General features: G+C 49.3%; 1 protein-coding gene across 13 annotated transcripts in view; it reads left to right on the forward strand.

The window, feature by feature from the left end:
- ARVCF (ARVCF delta catenin family member) overlaps nucleotides 1–22500 on the forward strand; it is a 2420581-nt gene that overhangs the window by 2206440 nt on the left and 191641 nt on the right. For all 13 annotated transcript variants that reach the window (XM_069620022.1, XM_069620031.1, XM_069620027.1 and 10 more), the window contains one exon: nucleotides 14520–14703. In XM_069620022.1, the coding sequence (XP_069476123.1) occupies nucleotides 14520–14703 (184 nt within the window). The remainder of the gene's footprint in view (nucleotides 1–14519; nucleotides 14704–22500) is intronic.

A 22500-nucleotide genomic window follows, 5' to 3' on the forward strand; every position in this document is an offset into this window, starting at 1 on the left:
ATTGGCTGAGCATCCTCTGACGCCCTACACAGTTGAGCACACAGAGATAGAAGCATTATCCATGGTAATCCTGATTAGCAGGGTCTTGCGGGGCCTGCTACTGTTTGGCTAGAATCCAAGTAGTTGTTTCTGGGTTGTCTATTGTTGCAGAGTGTTGGTGAGTGACTTGGAGGGGATTTCTTCCAAACAGTAAACAAGGGGAACTCTGTCTTCTTCCGGATGGAAACGGAGGATTCTCCCACCTTGAAGAATGCGATGCTTTTCATTAAAGGTTTCCCCTGTGACGATGCTTAAGGTGGCATATGGCCACTGGCCCGCCAGTGTCTCCTCGTCACTGGTGTAGATTGACTGCTGCGTAGTGTCAATGCCAGCCCTGCCCGGCCTGGGACCCACTTCTGCTGGTCTTCTCTCACTACTACCACCATCCCGTGTGAAGACGGCCTGAAAGACCATGTAGAAGTAGCCAATGGAGGGAGTGAGCCGGTCTCCAGCCACGCTGATGCTTATAAAAGAGGAATTAAGAGCTTTGCCAATCATGCCACGGGGTAGATGGATGTCTGCTTGGCCTTTACGTGCTAGCAAATAGTTGCAGCCATGGCAGCTGCATTCCAGTTGGCTTGGATTTTATCAGATGACCATATTTTCAAAATAAACCGGGACAGGCCATGAACATAAAGGTAGGACTACAATTTGACTGTGACTGCCAGAGTCGCACTTCCGCAATGGAAAAAGGGGTCGGAGGACGTGGGTGCAGGGTTTAAAGAGCACCAAATTCTGGGACCGTCCCGGCAAAAAAATCGGATTGTCTGCTGGTCACCCTTGGATTCTGCTGCCCGCTGAAGATGAAGTGGAGGTTGGCCTGTCTCCGCGCAAGAACCAGAGAGTGAGGCAGTCACTTTCGTTTGGTGTCTACCACAGGGGTCTCAGCGTTGTGCCACGGAGAGCCGCGGCCATGCCGGCGTATCAAGATGACCACAGATAGCGCTTGAGTCGTTGCTGTTTAGGTGCACTGCATCCAAATCTGTTTTGTGTGGACAGTCTGGGAAAAAATGGGGTAAGCTCGGCGGTCTTTCAAAGACTGGAAGTGGAGAGCCCTGCAGTGCCCCCCCCCCCCACCCTTGACATGTATAGTCTAGGGTAATGCTCTCCTATGATATTTAATAAATGATGCGAGACTGGGCGTTGCGGCTGCACCAGGCTCGCCGTGGCTGACATGACCATATCCCTCTCTCTCTCACACTGGGGGCCCTTCATTGGCTGCCAGTGGGCAAACATTCTTGCTTTCAATCTCTCCAGCCAGGGAACAGGGCACACTGGCCCCAGGGCATGGTCCTTCTGTGCTCAGAACCTGGTACGCATACGGCGGGGCTTTCGGATCACGTGGCGCCGGCAACGCCCCATTTAATATTAAAATCGCCAAGGTGTTCAAAATGACATATACAAAATATATGTGCATAATCTACATTGAAATTAATTTAATCTAAATGCTTCTCACGTGCATATGTCGAATTGTGGGTTTCCTTTATAGCGCTTAATATAGTTGGCCCCTTTCAAAGCTCTATGTTGAGAGGAGAAAGGGAGTAGAGACTAGTAGAGCGGCACGGCGGGGGAAGTGTTTGGGTGAGGTTGCAAGAGAAAGAGAAGAGTTGGGGTTAGGTTAGAAGCTGGGGAGCGCGGCAAGTGAGGGATTATGATGGGGAGAGTCCAGGGTAACTTGGGATTTGCAGAAACACTGATTGGATTTCATTTTTCGCAGAGTTTGCCATGCATGTGATCGATCAGGCGGTTAACCACTCCTTTTAATTGGGTTTTACCCTGGCTGCTTTGAAGCTCGATTTGGTTATGCCTCTACTTAAAAAAACCCTCCTTGGATCCTTCCGATCTATCCAATTTCTGTCCTATCTCGCTCCTTCATTTTTTTGTCTAAACTCCTGGAATCTTTGTCCCCTATCTCCGTTCTTTTTTGGAATGCTCCTCCTTCTTTGAGTCTCACGGTCCAGATTTTGGCCGGGCCACTGTACTGAAGGAGTGTTGTTCTCTGCAGTGGATCATCTGTCCCGTCTTCAGGGCCAAAGCTGTGGGGCAGCTTTTGATACTTTCGATCATTTGGTCTTGTTGGAGCGCCTTGGGGTGGACCGGCATCTCCGGTGCGGTTTTCGCCTAGTTCAGATCCTTCTTGTCTGACCGGACGCAGCCACTCTCACACCCTTCTTTACGGTAGGTCCCTTCCACTCTCACTGGTGGTGTCCCCCATGGAGCTGCTACCTCCCCAATCTTATTCAATGTCTACATTCTGCCCCTGGCCAAACTCGTATCCTCCCACGGCTTCCACTGTTGTTCCTACACTGATGACACGCAAATTACAGTGCATCTCGAACTTTGCTTGCGGGGACTGCATCCCGCTTTAGCGTGCGTTTGGCACCCAGGGGGGATTGGATGAGTAGTAATTGACTCCTGTTGAATGGCGACAAAACCCGAGGTGTTGGTGGTGGGCCCTCCTTGTGCGGCTGCTTTGTGGACCCCTATGCTCTGGCCCCCTTCTCTTGGTCCTTTTGCCACCCCGGTTTCTGTCGTGAAAGATCTTGGTGTCAGAATCTCTGCTACTCTCTCGGCGGGTACCAGATTGGTGCAATGTGCCAACAAGGCAATTTCCAGCTAAAGGTTCTGAGGAAAGTGCTGCCGTGTCTATCCATGCACTCTATGACCCCTGCGGTGGCCTCACGGCTGCTCTCAGCCATGGCATACTGTAATGCCTTGTACCTGGGCCAACTGGCCTATCTTATCTGTCGGCTCCAGGTTCTCCAGAACTTGGCCGCAAGGGTGGCCACTTTGGCCCTGCGCTTAATTGGCTTCTGGTGACCGAGCGGATAGCTTTTAAATCTCTTTGCTTGGTTCCACCGTACCTATTATAGCAGGGGTGCAGAATATTTGCAACACTGGTTTCGTCATTACACTCCTTCCCGGGCGCTGCGTTCGGCCCAGGCTTGCTTGGTGGTTCTTCTTCGCGCCAAGTATGCGCGCATTGGTGGGCGTGCGTTCTCAATCATCGCTGCTAAACTGTGGAATTCCCTTCCTACACCTCGCTGCGCCACTGAGGACTAGCTTTCCTTTAGGTGCTCTCTGAATATTTGTTTTGACCTTGAGGTGGCTTTGGTAGTCTCTCTCCTGATCAGCCAAGTGCCTAGAGGTCTCTGGGTGAACGTCGTGCTTTATAAGTACAATATACATATGCATGCAGCCCGAAGAGAAATGTGCATAACCGAAAATAGATTTTCAGCGAACAGAAAGAAAGTAATAAAATGGGATTTTATAGCACTCATCATGCAAAAGTCCAGCGTCTAGGCGCGGACTGGGTATCGAACCTATGCTGCTCAGGCTGTCTTGTTGTATTGTTTCGAAGATGAGCACATTGCCCCTGGGCCATCCACCCGGCCCAAAGCGAGAGGGGATTCTCTGTGCAGGCTACCACTTGTTGGCATCTGCTGCCCTCGGCTCTCAAACACCCCCGCTCACCGACCTTCGATACACTCCTGATGGTGTGCTGCTCCTCCAAGGTACTTTCTGCTATAACCTCCACCCTCTTGTGTGCTGCTCAGGATTGGACAGGCGTGTTTATGCCTGGAGTAAGAAGAAACGGTCCTTCCAGTGGCGGCTGGTGACTTTAAAAGATGGTGGGACGTACATTTCTCCGGGCGAATTTGGGAGCGAGCGCAGCAACCGAGACCAAACCACATCAAGGTGGGTACGTAGGAGTTCTCCCCCCGCGCAAACATGTTTGAAAAATGGCTTTCAAAATGTGCAATTTACTGTCCAAATTCACAGAAATATGACATAAAAAGCATTAGGTTTTACATAATAATGGTGGTACATTAGTCTTATGCGTGCAAGTGTGATGGTGTATTTTACAGCAGCTTGTGTTGAGAATATCTGAAACTATGGTGTAATGATAAAGAAATGGTTCTAGACATAAAGGAGAGAGTTAACTGCTTGTAACATTAAAGCTGCACCAGAACAGCCTCATTAGAATGTGTAAAGTTAGATGCACCCACACAAGTAAGTTTGCCCTTACCCCAAAGTCTACATTTACACTAAGGCATGATCAAAGCGTTTTCTGGCAGTACTGAGCAATCTAGCTTTGGCTCAATTACAGCATTTCATGGTGCTTGAGCACAGAGTCCTAACACATCAGCCAAATGCAGCATTTGGCTGTCAGTGATGTGTAAGGACTCCATGCTCAGCCAGCAGAAAGGCTATGCTAAGTGCATACTCCATAGCAAGACATGCTTACTAGAGAGCGTCGAGCAATATTAACCGTGGAGCACAGGAAAACAGGAGATTACACAAGCACTGTGCGGCCAAACGAGGTGCGGAACCTCTGCCTAACATCTGCGATAAATAACGTAATCATGTATGCAACTTTGACATTATTTTCAATGTTGCCCAAACCCAAAGGCCAAGCATAATTGATTCTGATGATAATTGCCTGCAAGGGAAGATCTTTTAACGGTGACAAATTGTGATGGGAGTGGGACTCTGCTAACTTATGGGCAGCAGCTTTTAGTATACCAGCTTTGAGTATACGAGTGAACAGAACAGTTCGATCTAGAGCTGCAGCGCAGGAAAGAAAGCTTCATCAAAACCTCATATTTGAATGTTAAAAGATGGAAGCAGTCTGCTGAAACATTTGACATGTTGTCACACCCTTCACCTATTGATAAAGTTTTTATGAGCAGAATCTAAAAGCAGCCGCCAAGTATCAGGCAGCACCCCGTGAACAGGACCTAGATAGCAACAAAGAACGCAGAGACTCAAAAATACTGTCGACTAATTTCATTATGAAAACAATGAATGCTGAACTCTGCTCTGAGAGCAGTGTTCACCATTTTCCCTCCGAGATAGTTTTTAAATTGCTGGCAACCTTATTTCCATACCACCTACCTTCCACCATTTAGATGTAGGCAGTTTCCCAAGAAAGGGTTTGACCCTGTGTACAGATTCTTTCAAAATATTGGGGGGTGAGGGGATAAGAAAGCTACAGCGTACTACGCAAAGGCCTTTGTGTCTAGCAATCTGTAGTCACTGTTGGGGATGGCCCCTTTGACAATAGCCGGATGGGGTGTGTTCGCTAAATCAACTGAGAAGATATTTGTTCTCCAAAGCGTTTGGGAGGTGGGAATCGGACAACACTGGATTTTCTAACTAGAATAGCATCTCACACGCATTTGGGAGTTACCATTTGGCATTCATAGTAAATACTTTGCAGTCCTTAAGGGTGTAACACTGGTTGCACACCCATGGCAAATATAACGCTAGTCTCCAAGGAGAAAAATGACATCAAAACACTTGCCAGTAAAATGCAACACGTCTTGAACATTCCAAAATGCGAGGGAGTATGGCGCTCTAAATTTGACAGCGGTCTGGGGCACAATTTAGTGTCATCACAAGTGAAGTTGAAACGCACATTCGCTTGAGGGGTTCTTAGTAGTTTCCTTTTCATGTGCTGTTGTCCAGCAAATCCTCACACTTAGAAAATCACAATTACGTAAAGTAGGGCACTTAAAGTCAACCGCATGTTTATATGACTGCGTCATTCTAACTTTCTTTCTGTGTATGTGTCCTGCTAAGAAGCGCTTCAAAGCTCAGAAGCGCCCAAACCCATGCGAGAGGAACCTTATCTTTAGAACATTCCTACCTACGTCCCCCTACTCCAAATAGGCATCACTGGGCTGTTGTTGTGAATAAATGCATGGTGTAAAATTCAAAGCAGCATTGGTCCATGACCCCAGGCCCAGCCCTCGAAGACTCAGCACCGGGTGACCTGGGGCACTGGCATGCTGACTGCACTGACTCATGGCCCCAGGCCCAGCCCTCGAAGACTCAGCACCAGGTGACCTGGGGCACCGGGTGACCTGGGGCACTGGCATTCTGACTGCACTGACTCATGGCCCCAGGCCCAGCCCTCGAAGACTCAGCACCGGGTGACCTGGGGCACCGGGTGACCTGGGGCACTGGCATGCTGACTGCACTGACTCATGGCCCCAGGCCCAGCCCTCGAAGACTCAGCACCGGGTGACCTGGGGCACCGGGTGACCTGGGGCACTGGCATTCTGACTGCACTGACTCATGGCCCCAGGCCCAGCCCTCGAAGACTCAGCACCGGGTGACCTGGGGCACCGGGTGACCTGGGGCACTGGCATGCTGACTGCACTGACTCATGGCCCCAGGCCCAGCCCTCGAAGAATCAGCACCGGGTGACCTGGGGCACCGGGTGACCTGGGGCACTGGCATGCTGACTGCACTGACTCATGGCCCCAGGCCCAGCCCTCGAAGACTCAGCACCGGGTGACCTGGGGCACCGGGTGACCTGGGGCACTGGCATTCTGACTGCACTGACTCATGGCCCCAGGCCCAGCCCTCGAAGACTCAGCACCGGGTGACCTGGGGCACCGGGTGACCTGGGGCACTGGCATGCTGACTGCACTGACTCATGGCCCCAGGCCCAGCCCTCGAAGACTCAGCACCGGGTGACCTGGGGCACCGGGTGACCTGGGGCACTGGCATTCTGACTGCACTGACTCATGGCCCCAGGCCCAGCCCTCGAAGACTCAGCACCGGGTGACCTGGGGCACCGGGTGACCTGGGGCACTGGCATGCTGACTGCACTGACTCATGGCCCCAGGCCCAGCCCTCGAAGACTCAGCACCGGGTGACCTGGGGCACCGGGTGACCTGGGGCACTGGCATTCTGACTGCACTGACTCATGGCCCTAGGGCAGCCTATGGCTGCTTAAAGTAGCTGATAGTCCACTTTACAATCTGTAAATCAGAATATCAGCTACTTTAAGCAGCTCAGGCTCTAGAAGAGCCGCGAGACTAACTCGATTTATTTTCAGGCCAAGGGAACGCCAAATACTATAGTTGGGTGCCACTGGTCACATTCACTTAACTATTTGGCCTTCCCTTGATCTGAAAATAATTGAGTTAGTGTTTCCAAAGTTGAGAACGTATGGCTAGCGCTTGGTTGAGGCTCGTGAGAGCCGCCCGAGTTTCAATGCAGGGCCTACTAGTCAACCCGACGCAGTCCAGATGGCGTCGATAACTAGGCCCTACATTCCCCAAAGACGACGGTCCTGTGGTGCACTGTCCTGGGGAGAGAATGGCCAGCCAGGCATAAAAATGTACTTAATTAAATGTACTTACCTAGTTGCTGGCAACAGGCCCTGCACGTGGTGGGCCTGTATTCTCTGGGCAGCTCTTCACAGTCCACAAACCAAACTCAGCAGTACCGTTTACGAAGTAGGTGGCACGCACGCACCGTCACCATGCGTGCGCCCAATGCTCATCACCCCACCCACACTCAATCTCATTGGCTGGCAAACGGCCAATGAGATTGAATATTCTGTTGTTGCTAATGGCCTAACTGCAGGTCAGATGTAATCAGATCTCTGGTGCGCTGTTTGCGCACAGAATATATGCTGGCGGGGCAACCCCTCTAGCGCCCCGCCAGCAATTCAAATTGTGATGGTTTACGTAGCGTGCGTGGAGCTACGCACTCCTAGCACTCTTCAGTAGAACAAAAGCTCTGTAAAATGGGACGCGCCCCTCTGTGGCAGCTGGCCTGAGTCTAGCTATTAAGATGCAAAGCGGCAGATAATTATTTATTTATAGTGATGTTTATATCGCGGCCACGCGGCGCTCCTGCATGCAGAGCAGATTCAAAACTTCAGAATCTGTTCTGCTGCAGCCGTTCAAAAACTTGCACACTCCTTGGGGCACTGTCTGGGGGGTCGGCGCCCCCCCCCCCGCCCTATGGAAGCAGCCGCCACTGGGTCCTTCTCTTGCCAATAAAGGGAGTTAATCGCTCGCTCATCCTCTTATGAACCATGGAGGGTTGGTAGTCTGAGTCGCCAACACCTGAATTTGAACCTGCAGGTGGGTTAGTATGCCACGTGGTTAAATATCGCACGCCAGGCCAGGAAGCAGCAGACCCCTGCACAAAGCCCTCCGATGACTGGGTGGATTGACCCGGGATACCCACTGCAGGGGGCTCCGGGGCAAGCATGGTCTCGCGAGATGAAATTGACCTCTGCAACCAGAGTCTGCTAGAGGCGACCCTTTGGGCATAAACATATTAAACTTCCCTCTTTACAAGGTAGACACTGTTTCAACATAGCGCTTGGCCTAGGAGGCTTGAATCAGTGCGCTGGCCAATGCCCGGCTTGACAGCCGTCAGAACTAGGTCTAGAACTCACCAGGGTCAGACTGGGAACTAGTACTGGCTCAAACATAGGGTGACCAGACGTCCCGGTTTTGCCGGGACTGTCCCGGTATTTGGTGCTCTGTCCCTCTTTCTCAAGCTTATGTTCCCATTGGAAACTGCAGTGGTACAGGTTTTTGGTAGTAGGTCTTCATGGCTGGCAGGCATGCATGCATGCATGCACAATCCCACACAGAAGAAATGCTGCGTTTTACAACTAAAATAAGTCTTAGTTTGTGATAAATTCATCATAGTATGTGTTAATTTGAACAGTAACGCTTAGGATCAGGGAGGGCCCAAGCATCTCTGCGGGATCCTATTCGGGGGGTCGGGTGGAAAGTTGAAGTGACCGTCCCCAAACCCAACAGATCAAGATGACTGCTTTTGGGAAGGTTGTTAGCACCATACATGCTAGGGTATCTACTGGTTTGCAGCCTTTGTCACGGGAGGATAGCTCGGTGGCAACGTGCTCGCCTTGGAGACAAGAGGACAAGGTGCACCACAGGTTCGATCACCGGTTCCATGCTTTGAAACCTCTGGGTATTAAGCGCGTTGTAAATAACCTATCATATCATAGCTGCATCTCCTGTTTATGGGGAGGGATCTCTTCCTCTAGGACCATTGGTGGGTGGTTAACCCTACAAATGACGGTGCTTCCTTGGGCCTTCAGGACCAGCTTAAGGTTGCTGTTCCGCAAGGACCGGGCTCCTCTGTCAAGAAGGGCAAAATAATTGGGTGGATAGATAACAATAAATATGCTAAAACGACAAGGCTAACTCGGACCAATCTATTAAATATCTTTAAAAAGATCCCCCCTTTTACGATCGCTTAGTTCGGATGATATTGATGCTATCTCACTGCCCATCACATATAATTCTCAAATGGTTAGTAATTTCCAATCAGAGATGGTCGCTGATATGGTGAGAGGTCAAGAGAAAAACGGAGTTGTTGGGATTTGAGTTGGTGGCACTCTATAGTGCCACTGAAGCTAAGACTTTCCTTGCTTTCAAGGAACTCGCTACTATACCACCAGAGACAGTGGAGAAGTCCAATCCCACCCCTTCATGTGACCCAAGTACAGCATTGACATTAATCACCAATCTTTTGAGTAATGCTCAAGATTGGTCCTGGATCCAGCCGGCGCTTAAGTCATTGAAAAATATTAGACAAGGAACAGGGTGTGCATGACACCATTGAGATCGCAGTGATCTCATGGAATGTGTGTGGAGGAGCTAATATGACTAGATGTTTGGCTTATCCTTCTTCCAGGGACCTTCCTTGTATATACATGTTCCAAGAAACCATGCTTTTGGTCCACCGCTTTATTGATGGTTTCCATACCCTTTCATGTCCAGCTGTTGGGGGTCGGGGGAGAGACCTAGAGGGCGACTGGTAGTAGTAGCGATGGACTGCAATTAGCGGTTTAGATGTGAAATTCTGTGCCGTAAAGAATGGCATTTGGCGGTTAAGTTGGATTTGGAGGAAGGTCTGCAGCCTATTTTGCTGCTTAACCTCTATTGGAACCCCTTGAGGGTCCCGTTTGAAGATATTGAAGAGGGCCCGAGTAATGTCCTTGGTGAATGTTATGAGATGGGCAACGGGAAACGTATAGTGTTGGGAGAAGTCTTTAACTTGGTGTCTGCTGACGGAGCATCCTAGAATAGCATTGGGGCTACTCCTTCCAGTCTTCACCCTCATGTTAAACGTGGTATCCAATGGGATCTTTTCTTGGAGGAATGGGACTTGGCCCGGTTGGACCACCCCCCCTTCTTTCTCTGCCTCTAATCACACATGGCATAGAGGGCCCTATAGCTCCGGGATTTTTTTTTTTTTTACATTGCAAACGGGATTAGGAATAAATGTCTTAAACACATTTATACCGACCTAGGAGATTGCATACCTCCTTCATTTTCACTGACTGTTTCTACCCCGACTTTCGATCTTAGACCGGATCTTATGGGGCTCTCTATTAGCAAACAAGGCAGGACAGTCTCCTGGAACTATCCTACAGTTTAAACATCTCCTCACTGAATCTTTGGCTGATAAGACTTCTACTACTCCCAGGTGGACAGGGATTAGAGGCTTTCGGGACTCTTATTAGAACATTATCTTGGCTTGCGCCTATAAGGTTAGCAGCATCGGCTTCTTAAACGTAGGGATCTGGCTGCCCTCAAACAGCAGGCTTTGACTGCATCCGAGTATACGACCCTTAAAATAAATCTCCCAAAGACATAAAAACTTTGGGAGATCCCCGAGGATGGATGAACGTCTTAGGTCGCACCAGACCCTTCTGGAACAACTCTGCAGGGGGAAGGAGGGCACATTTTGGTCTACAGTTAATAGGACTCCTGAGACCCATAAGGAGGGTCTGGATTGTCCCATACAGGCTGATGGTTGGGTTACTTCTATACCAATACATTTGCCCTGACTATTGATTTGGGTACTCCTGTTGTAGGACAGTGCACCTGGGACTATATCGTTTGGGCTATTGGTAGACTCAAGACCTCCCGTGCCCCAGGACCTGATGGCATGTATCTATTTGTACTCGAAGAGTCTCCCAGTCTATGGGCAGAACTTCTGTAGCCTATATTTGATCGTATCTTCCAGACCCATACTGTCTTTGGTACTTGGGTACAGTCCATAATTGTACCTATTTACAAAAAGGGGATGTGCTTGACCCTAACAACTACAGGCTGATAGCACTGGCAGACGCCACGAGCAAAGTCTTCTCCATCTTACTTCTAAGGGACCTGAATTGTGTGGTTAAAAGTAACTCTCTTTTGAGTAACTTCCAGGTAGGGTTCAGGGAGGATATGGGTACCCACTTAAATGCGAACATTCTGGCTCACTTGAGACACTCTGTACATCATACACGTGGGGGATTTTTTTTTAGCTTCCTTGGATCTGACCAGTGCTTTTGACAGGGTCATCAGGTCAAGGCACTGGTCTAAAATGCTTGATATGAATATCCCGCGTGAGCTTGTTCAACTTCATGCCCTTTTGTACACTCGTACCACCATTCGTGTCCAACTTACGAAGGAAGAGTCGCTTTCACAGGAGGTTCTTTCCTTTGCTGGGGTGAAATAGGGCTGAACACTGGCCCCTATACTCTTTAACCTGTACGTGTGTTATGTGGAGAGACTGTGGTAGGGGTCTTTCCATTGCACCCACCAGATTGGGGAGTATTAGGCTTGAATGGATGATCTTCGCGGATGATTTGATCTCGTTTGCTAGAACACCGGAAGGTCTTAGAAGGAAAATACATCTCTTTATTTAATACGCTGTGGCCAACAATCTCATGCCAAATGCTTCCAAATCTAAGATCCTTCTTTTCTCTAGGGGTACTAAGGTGAAGACTTATGCCTGGGCTATGGGGCTAGAAAAAGTGGACCAGGTCAAGGCTCTACCTGTCCGGGATATAATCTCACTAACAGAGCTAGCCTTGTATCTTGGAAAACGAGTTTATCTGACGAGCCCTACAAACTCACAGCTCAAAACAGAGTATATACATTTTCACTGCTAGCTGTGATGCGGTATTACCTGGCCAAGTCCGAACCCATCATCTTATATGGCCTCGATCTGTCCACTCATGATATGGGCTCTACCATTAATGCGATACAAGGGAAACTTTGGAAGGAGCTGTTGGGCTTGTCTATGGCCATTCCAAATGCGTTCATAAGACATGAGCTCGGTCTAGTATCTTTCAAAGCTAGAAATGTATGGAAACAACTTACTACCTTCAGGAAAATGTTGGATCCTCCGAAGAATTCGCTTTACGAGACTCTTGGTTTGGCAATGCATGCAGAATTGGTTCCTTCATTACAAGAGTTCAGTTCAAAGATGCTGTGTGTCCTGATTTCCCTTGTATTAACCGTGGAAGACCTTGTGCAATGACCAGGGATCGTTGAGAGGACTTTGTGTAGGGAGGACTGAGTGGAGACCGTTGATTGTATCGCCTCTTATTCTTCTTATAGGGAATATTCATACTTTGTGAACGCAAGGGAATGCATACCTTTATATCTTCAAAGATTCCCTTGTGCTAACGTCGTTCGCATGAATTACGTGCGTGTTAGGATCAATCGGCTTCCTACATATGAGAGGATCCAGTATTGGCAGGACCCTTCTACGTTGCCTGCCAGTAATTCTTCTTTAAATCACTGTCGATTCTGTGGGGACAAGGATTCTGCTGAAACTCTGAGACATTTAGTTACCATATGTTCTTATTTTGATACTATTCGTCTGAGTTTCAAGGATAAACTTGATAAAAAAAACTTCCACGGATCTATTCTCGAGCAGGTGCACGTGGGGTATGAATATGTCCTTGATCTTAGCCCTAAACAGGTTTTTGACATTTGTCATAGCAGAATAGGAAAAGAAAAAATTGCTGTGTTCTACTATGGCATTGATGTGATGTGGTAACTTTTTCTTCTTTTAACCGAAATTGAACTGAAATTTGGTATTTTATGTATGTTTTTGAGAATTGTATGTACCATTTTTATTCTTTTTTAAAAAAAATATATTCATCTATGTTGTGTAAGGTTTTTCGTAAACCGTGAATACAACAATAAAAATACATTTCAAACAGTAACGCTTTACATGCTACTGGACTGTAGTGCCTTGACAGCCACTTTCAAGAGTTAGTCCTACTTTTATGTTAGTTACCGTGTCCCGGTTTCTTACTTTTTAAATCTGGTCATCCTATCAAACACCAATGAAAAAGTGGCCCACCCGTGCATCGTTATGTGAAGGCTGTTTGAGTCATACCCAAGGGGAGGCGGGCTTTCGATTCACTGTGTTGCAAATTGTGCATTTTAAATAGTATAGTTAAACTGCGAGCGGCATAGGGGAGTAACTCCCCAAGCTGGCCCACTTTGGCCAAGAATCTGGCCCCCGCTGGCATGTTGGGCCTGCGTTTCTGCCATTGCCCCCTCTAGGCCAATCCAAGCCTGCAACTCCCTCTGGGCGCTGAGAGCAACATTAGTAGAGACTGGCGCATGTCCACCTCACCCCCCCTTTGCCCCGGCCTTACAAGGATTGGGGAGTAATGTAGGTTTGGTGGTGTGATATGATGTGCAAGTCCCACAGTATGCTATGCTATGCTATGCTATGCTATGATAGGTTGATTTATAAGGCGCTTAATACCCAGAAGTTTCTAAGCGCGGACCCGGGGATCGAACCTGTGGTGCTCTGTGTCGTCTTGCTTCCAAGGAGAGCACGTTGCCCCTGAGCTATCCTCCCAATCCTCCTGAGTAGGACTGCGGGATTGAAAGATAATAGGGCGACCTGCCAGCTAGAGAATCTTCGTGACCATGGCCCGAAATACCCCCTTTCCTATAGGAGAGAAAGAGGGCGCTGGGGCTGCTAACCAATAGTCATGGGAAGAGACCGCAGAGCCATGTCACTCACTATGCTGTGAGTGGGAGTGGTCAGTCTCACTCCAGAAATGACAAGGAATCTATGCCCCTCCCAATTAAGGGGCAAGAATGGTGTCAGCCTCTCTAAGAGATTGGAAAAAGCAAAGAGGGCAAGGGACCCCATTCTCAGCCCTAGTGGAGGTCGGGCACATCAGCCCCTTGTTTAGGGAAAAACAATTGGTGCACAGAGTCCTGTTAGACCCCCCCCCCCACTCGACTTTTTATTTTAGTTGAACCAGGAGGGCAGATGACCGCCTACAAAGTCTTCATTTCACCCAGGATGTGATGGGACTCGCATGCTGTCCCCGGCCTCGCGCCCGCCCAGTCCCCCGCCTCCCCTGGTAGATGGGTACCCTGTGAGCCCAGGTAAAGGGTTAACCAAACACAAGATCATGTCTTGTTGAAAGAATGCAACGGGGGCAAAGCTTCATGTAAGAAAGTCTGCATTAGGCTGCCAGGAAGTCAGACCTGTATAGATTACAATGTTTAAAATACTATTTCCAGTTTTGGGGAGTAAGTAGTATTCTTAAGAACGTCTCCTGGAATCCCTCCACTACTTAAAGCCTGACTCAGAGTCCCAAATCCAATGTCTGCTTTGATTGCCATTGTGTTCTCCGACGCCATGATTGCTGTAGCGTCCTCTTTCTATGTTCTCTGGAAGGCGGTGACCAGGAGAGGAGGAAGTGAAGATACCAGAATGGCCTGTTTGTTTCCCTACTTCTGACAAGTGGACCCCTACTCTCTTTTTCCCCCGTTGTCTAGATTTTCTCTTCATTTCCAACCTTTGACCCTTGTCTGCTTTTCTCCAAAGTTCTGGCCATTGACCCCTTGCTTTTCTTTCTCCCCAAGGCACGCTCTGGAACCTGTCCTCCTACGAGCCTTTGAAGATGGTCATCATAAACCACGGCCTACAGACGCTGACCAACGAGGTCATCATCCCACACTCCGGCTGGGAGAACGACCCGAACGAAGACTCCAAGCCCCGGGACGCAGAGTGGACCACGGTCTTCAAGAACACATCCGGTTGCCTGAGGTACGTCTCGCCAGCTTTGGATCGGGCACGAATTCCATGCGCCCAATGCATTGATAGTTGGGTACAATGGCTCAACGTACCCCTGGTGCAAATATTGACTACCCCTTCTAAAGTGCAAGAGTCTAAATTTGACTTGATACTAAATTTTATGTGTGTTACTTTTGTCAGTTATACCTAGCTTTTGTACATGACAATTCCATTTTGAGTGTGAGGTGCTACTCGGTCCTATTTTTTCTCTCCACTGCAGTGAATCGAGCTTTTCTCGACTCACACAAATCACATATTACTTCATTCCTATGGCGGCAAAAGGAGCGGCTGGTCAAGCTGGCCCCATGCAGCGAGTCGCGCTAACATCATGGAGGGAGGAAACTCGCTCATCGGCTGCAAGGAAAAGGCTTCAGACTCCCTCGCCACTGAGTAGCAGCGCAGCTGAAATAGCACAGTGGTTAAAACGTGTACCGGGCTTCAATTCCCCGTTAAGGACCGTGGGTAAACTGAATCTAAATCGATGAAATAACATCTACAACGCCACAAAAGCATGGGGAAATAAAATAAAACTTTCTTTCCTAAAGCAAGAGGAACACAGAGCTCTACTTACCATCTAGCCAGGAGGAGAAAACCAGATAAAACTGGAGCAAAGCCCTTATATAGGAGAGTTCATTGGATGTGACTCAACTGTTATTCGAACTGACCAATGGGAGATTACCTAGCCTGGGAGGCTAGGATGCAAGCACTACTTCCACCAGTGGTGAAGCCAGACAGTTCAGCCTATCGGTCGTCTGCTCAGAGGAGAAAAGACTGAATAAAAGAGAGCCATTACAGTGTCACGTTGTCTTGGCTGGGGGCTGGTTGCCTGTCTCGCTGGTTAACGGGAAGCTGTGGAGAAGAAGCCAGAATTCAGGGGAATGTAGACCACCTTGTGTCTGGTATCTACCCTGCTGTGCTGAAGAGGGAAACCTCAGAGAGCCGAGCGTAACTCGGAGGGGGAGAAGAGGCCCGCAACCCTCTGATCCAGGGGCCCAGAGGGGCTGGAAGAAAGGCAGCCTGTGCTAGCCTATGGAAGGAGGTAGACAACCTGAGGTTCCCCAGTGAAGAAGGGACTGCGGGTGGCCCGACTACTCCTGAAGGGCACGAGGCAACAAGGGGTGAGCCCAGTACAAATGAGTCACATAAGAGACTCCGAGACTCCCCTCCCCCCCCTTACACTTAGTGAAGCTAATCCGAGAGAGTGATGATACCCCAAGAGCAGGCATGAGAGTGAGGATACCCCAGGGAGAGGGGAACAAGAATCAAGAGACCCCAGAAGAGGGGGAAACAGTGAAGACACCCTGGAACAGGTATGAAAGAGAGAAACAAGAGAGGAATGCCCAGAGTGGGCTGAACAAGTGTGTGAAACCCTGGAGAAGAACAGACACATTCAGGAGTGGGGCAAACCAGTGAAAACGGCACCCCGAGGGGTTAGGAGAAAGAGACTGAAATACCTCAAGTGGGGTTTTATTTAGGATATTTGGCCGTTACTAGGGTACATGACGAGCTCTATATGCAGGGGAGAAAACCTGTAACAGAAGCAGCAGTCCAGCATCTTTGTTTAATCCTTTAGATTTACGTGTGTTCATTTTTCTAGAAATGTTGTAGGTCAGTGCAGGATGTGGGCTGGTACAGGTTGTGGGCTGGAGCGGGATGTGGGCTGGAGCGGGATGTGGGCTGGAGCGGGATGTGGGCTGGAGCAGGATGTGGGCTAGTGCGGGATGTGGGCTGGTACTGGATGCGGGCTGGTGCGGGATGCGGGCTGGTGCGGGATGCGGGCTGGTACTGGATGCGGGCTGGTGCGGGCTAGTGCGGGATGTGGGCTGGTGCGGGATGTGGGCTGGTGCGGGATGTGGGCTGGTGCGGGATGCGGGCTGGTGCGGGCTGGTGCGGGATGTGGGCTGGTGCGGGATGCGGGCTAGTGCTGGATGCGGGCTGGTACTGGATGCGGGCTGGTACTGGATGCGGGCTGGTGCGGGCTAGTGCGGGATTTGGGCTAGTGCAGGATTTGAGCTGGTACGGGGCGCGGGCTGGTGCGGGATATGGGCTAGTGCGGGATGTGGGCTGGTGCGGGATGTGGGCTGGTGCGGGATGTGGGCTGGTGCGGGATGTGGGCTAGTGCGGGATGCGGGCTGGTACTGGATGCGGGCTGGTGCGGGATGCGGGCTGGAGCGGGATGTGGGCTGGAGCGGGATGTGGGCTGGAGCGGGATGTGGGCTGGAGCGGGATGTGGGCTGGTGCGGGATGTGGGCTGGTGCGGGATGTGGGCTAGTGCAGGATTTGAGCTGGTACGGGGCGCGGGCTGGTGCGGGATGTGGGCTGGTGCGGGATGCGGGCTGGTACTGGATGCGGGCTGGTGCGGGATGCGGGCTGGTGCGGGATGCGGGCTGGTGCGGGATGTGGGCTGGAGCGGGATGTGGGCTGGAGCGGGATGTGGGCTGGAGCGGGATGTGGGCTGGTGCGGGATGTGGGCTAGTGCAGGATTTGAGCTGGTACGGGGCGCGGGCTGGTGCGGGATGTGGGCTGGTGCGGGATGTGGGCTGGTACTGGATGCGGGCTGGTGCGGGCTAGTGCAGGATCTGGGCTGGTACAGGTTGTGTGCTGGAGCAGGATGTGGGCTAGTGCGGGATGTGGGCTGGTACTGGATGCGGGCTGGTGCGGGATTTGAGCTGGTACGGGGCGCGGGCTGGTGCGGGATGTGGGCTGGTGCGGGATGTGGGCTAAGCACTTTAGGTTTTGGACTCATCCTGATGAGATCATCCTTTCCTTGAACTTTTGAGTTTTAGAATAGGGTACTGAGCCCTTTGAGTTACTTTTCATTGTTTTAGTTTGTCATTTTCTGTAAAGCTGGCCGAGAGCTCAGACTAATTAGGAAAGAACATAATAGAAATCCATGAACCTGACGCCCTAGAGTCCGAGCCCTACTTCCGGACCGCCACCCCTCTGTTGGACTTGTCGCTTGGATTTTGCTAGAAGGCAGAGGAAAGAAACAGCACTGAACGAGCAGCTTCCGCCAGGCCTTCACAGCGCTGCCACCATTTGGCTACAGATTCGGTCCTGTGGTCTCTCTTTTGGGACTGGCGGAATGCGTTCTGGTCCTACCGTACATTGGTGCCAGTGTCGTAGGCTTTCGGTGCAAGCCAGGGTGTGGCCTTGTGCGCACGTGCGAGGGGGGAGAGTTGTCGGTCGGGCTTCACGCTCTGGGCTTGGGACTGCATGGGTTCACGTTTGGGGCCGTGGAACCATCATGGGGCTGTGTATTGGGCATATGAAGGAAGCCTTATAGAGCTTTGAAGCCCCTAATGAGGCGCTCTAGCTGGGCGGCTCTGTTGTTCCTCACTGTTTGCAACACAAGGGCCAATCCTGAGCATAAGGGCGCCTATTGTGCTCTCCTTGAACGCCATAAACCGATTAAAGGCTTAAAGGCTCCCTATCGGTCTCTTATTTTTATGACCCGTTTGGAGGGAAGGAGTGGGGGCCTTAGCGATGGAGAAACTGGACTCATTTCCATGCTGATCCAGTGCTTACTACCACCGGGGGTGGGGTGAGCTTCATGCCTGGCGAGGAACTGCAAAGACCCTCGCGCACGGGTTCTTGCTCCACCTTAATAGCTTTGAGTGGGGGAGGGTGGGGAGGGTGGGTGGGGGCATTGATTACAGTGGAAATAAATTCTCCTCCCAGGGCAAGATGGTGTTTGTTGTCGACTCGCACCCAAAATGTGCCAGAGTGCACATCTGCAAGCTGCACATTTTCGAAGCCCTGTTGCACTTGCGCTATTAGATTGCACTTGCGCCTCCTAGAATTCGAAACTATTGCATGAATGTACAGGTAGGGAGAAACGGCATATAAGGAGGGCCCATAGCTTGTAGGTGTTTGGTTATTTGCCCACCCATTTACTGCCCGTGGCCATACTAATCTCTTTGGCCACTCCCACACAGTACCTGCCCCTCCCCCAAAACACCCCCTCATGGGAACGCTTTGAGCTTGCTTTATTCAAGCCTTATCCTCAAACATTGCACTCAAAGTGCTTGCTAGTGTTTTTTCAAAGCAGTCATGTGAGAGTTAATGGTTTAATTGGAGCTATAAACCTGCTACTGGTGTAATAAAAATGTTTTAACCAGGTCTGACTCAGCCACTCGGTTTATAAGCACTATGCGTGTCCTTCACTGAAATCCTGTTGAAAACAAACATTGGCAAATGTGTATAGGCATTAGGCATCTGCCAGGCATTTCTATTCGATGCCCAGGTGCTTGCTTCAGTTTCTCACCTGCTACAATCAATGGCCAGTTAATACTACTATAGCAGTGCCTGTCTAGTACCTTTCCCAGGCTTACACAAACTGTTGGCATTGCCAATGCTTGTCCAGTTTTTTAGATCGATTGCAAGCAAGGTAGGTTCCCAAATTCGCCCTCTCACATGGTTAGGGAGACAGGAAATATAGCGATTCACCACTTTCCCCCGGGCACCTGCTTCTGCTGCAACCAGGGTCAATTCTGTGCTGCCCTCCTACGTACGATAACCCCCCACCCCGTGTCCTGTGCCCTTTCCTCCGTTACCAACCCCCAACTCTTGCTCCCTACGGATGTTGCGCCATCCCCTTTTCAACCCACTTCCTCCTGCAATACAGTACCTTTTCCCCACTGCACTTTCGTCCCACCGGTGCCTGTTTCCACTTCACCTGTGTGCCCTGTGCTCTAGCGAATGTCCCTCTTCGTACCCCTCCACGCCCCCCTTTACATACACTCACCTGTGCTCCCCCCCCTCTCCACTTATTTTTGTCTCAGTATGTTGTGTTATGATGGTACTGTGTTTTATACCCAGGGCTCAAGTCCTAAAAAAGAGTGGGAGTACTCTGACATACGCAATGGCAAGTGACGTCACAGGAAGTGAACATACCCTTAAATGAAATATGCACTTTTCAGTCAATTTGTCTTTACCAAGTGAAAAAAGTGCACCGGAAGAATTAGCATTTGCCAAAATAACAGATGTTCCTGTAAGATTGCTGTCTAAGTATAAAAGGTGCGTGGCTTTTATGTCTATGAATCTATAACAAAACGTGCTGTTTTGCAGAATGTCAATATCGGACCTTTTACAACTTTACAATCGGAGATTCGTACGGTCATGTGGCTAAAGGGCTGGCCTCGCAGCCAGTATGATCTGGGTTCGAATCCAGGCCAAGGCAGGGTTTACTTCAAGAGGCTGCAGCACATTTGATGTAATGTAAATAAATGTATTAATCGCAAACCTAGGCCAGAAGGCATCTGGGCGCTAGTCACCAAGCAGGAAAGACCGACAGGACCCACACACACCCTTCTCAAAACAGAAAAGTCTTGAGTGCTCTACGGGGACACAAATGATCCAAGATCTCTCTCAGAAATGCCGAAAGGGAGTTACAATGTCGGGGGCCAGCCCCGAAAAGGAGCGTCCTCTAGCTCGGGATTTACAAAAATGAGGAAAGTCCAGCAAATTGGCAGAAGATGACTACAGCGTCAGTTAAGGTAGCGGGTCACTTTGGATTGAACGAAGGGAGGCCCGGTGTGGGAGAAATCACGGTGTGCAATACAGTGCCTGGCGCTCGGAAACGCCTGCGTATGAGCGCGATATAAATAAAATATATCATCATATTACAGATTTATCCGGCTTCTGACGGGAAGGCAATGAAGTTAGGCCAGCAACAGTTAGGCGGAGGACCAACGCAGGGCGTTCATTGCCAGGCGAGCTGCAGAATTCTGCAAGATTTAGAGCCGCTGGATCAGAAATTCAGGTTGTCCTAAATAAATGCCTTTGCAGTAGTAGTCCAGCCTACCCATGATAGAGACCGTGACAACATGAGCGCAGAGTTGCAAGGGAAGAAACGGATTTCAAGAAACCCGTACTGCAAGCTGCAGCAATCTGTCGGGAGGGAATGAGCTTGAACCCTAGACTCTTAACAGAGGGGCTGGGTCCAAAAGATTCAGGCCAAAAATGTCTGAAGGAATGATCAATCATTGAGAGCCCGGGGGCAGCTATCGTAATCTCTGTTTTGTCACTGTTATGTTTAATTCAGTTTTGAGACATCCAGCGACTGATCTCAGCCAGACAAGATTTGAGTTTGGAAAATGGGGGCAGATAATGGGGCATTCAGTTTAAAAATGTGTGTATGTATATATATATATATATATATATATATATTCAATGAAAAAACGTTGTTAAAGGGACGTTACGGTTAAAAGTAAAACCAAAAACCAGCAGACATTCACCAGTTATGGTTAGCTAAGCGCTCATTACTCGCGCCACCACCGTGCACTGCTAAGACTAACACCCAGTACATTAAAGATGACATCACAAATGTCATTGATGACATCACTGATATCACTATGAAAAAATAAAGTTTTTCATTGAATTTCATAGGTTTCTATTAGTGCAACTTAACCACAACGTCCCTTTAACGTTTTTTTCTGTCAATTACATAGGTTTTTACCAGTGCACTCTTAATTTTCTACCACTTAGTAATATCATATTTACCCCAATAGAGCCACATTTGTGTCCAATTTACAAAGTTTGACCTTAAAACTCTGCCATTTACCTAGCTTCTAGCTTCATTTTTAACACATCTATACACTTTTTGCAACTTCAACTATTTTTGTCTACATCGATGTTTGCGAACATCTGACATCATCGCAGACTTTTCAGACAGTGTCAGGTGACCTTATGCTTGCCCGCGCAGCATGATGACGTGTCCGCGAATGCGTCTGAACTTTGCAAATGGGTCAAGCTTAAAATGTACCCTTGCACAGCTCCTACACCTATTCTTACTCATTATCCATTAACAATCTAGTACAAAGCACATACTTGGAAGAATAGTAGCAAAACTGCTATTTATCTTAAAAACGGCATCAGTTATTGCCATCCCTCCTCCCCAAGAGCCACCACCACCACCAGCTAGAGGACCCACAAAACAAAAAAAGCACAGTATTTCAAAAGACAATGAAGAGGACCAAGAAGAGGAGGTAGAGGACGTGCCTACCTCTAGCACCCAGAGAGAATCATGGGTCTGGCAGTTCTTTACCACTGTTGGGAATGTACCAAAGGCTAAAGCTACAAAAGAGAAATGCACTGAGTCACGGACTACGTGGACAGTAATCTTATGGGACCACCTCCATGCACCGCCCCACTAAATCCAACCACTGCAATGCTCTCAGAATGGTTGTTCCTTTCTTAGCAAGTAGTGGGCTGCCTTCCTCCACCTCATATTCCCCACCCAATACTGTACCCACAAAGCCTACTTCTGTGGGACACAAAACCCACCAGCTACCTTGCAAGCAATAAAAGAGGCTGTTGATCCATATCTTTCCAAGACAACCGTCCTCTGTATATACTGCAACACACCACTCTGCAGGGGGAAGCCCTTTCAAAGTGCTTTTGAAGCTGTAATCAAGTTGCATGAGAAACACGGCCCCCTACCTTAGACGTAACACACATGCAACTTCTTCCCCTGCCCACCTGCCCCTCCATATTTGTGGGTGGTGCCTCATCCCTCACTTCACTCTCCACTTTACTTTCTGACCTCTCTAACAAGAAAAAACACCCAAAAAAATATTCCTTTAGGAACCACCTTTCACAGTTAAAAAATAGAACTAAAAAAAGGAATCTTTTAGACGCCATCTACTTTACATTTCTCAGTAAAGCAGTTAGACTCAATAAGATTCTCCAACATTTCCATTAGAATTTTGTATTATGCTACTGGGAATAATGCCCAATTGTCGTTTTATATTTGTCTCTAGTATACAA

Source organism: Ambystoma mexicanum, chromosome 10 (assembly GCF_040938575.1).
Source record: "Ambystoma mexicanum isolate Mex_15411 chromosome 10, UKY_AmexF1_1, whole genome shotgun sequence".
NCBI lineage: Eukaryota > Metazoa > Chordata > Amphibia > Caudata > Ambystomatidae > Ambystoma > Ambystoma mexicanum.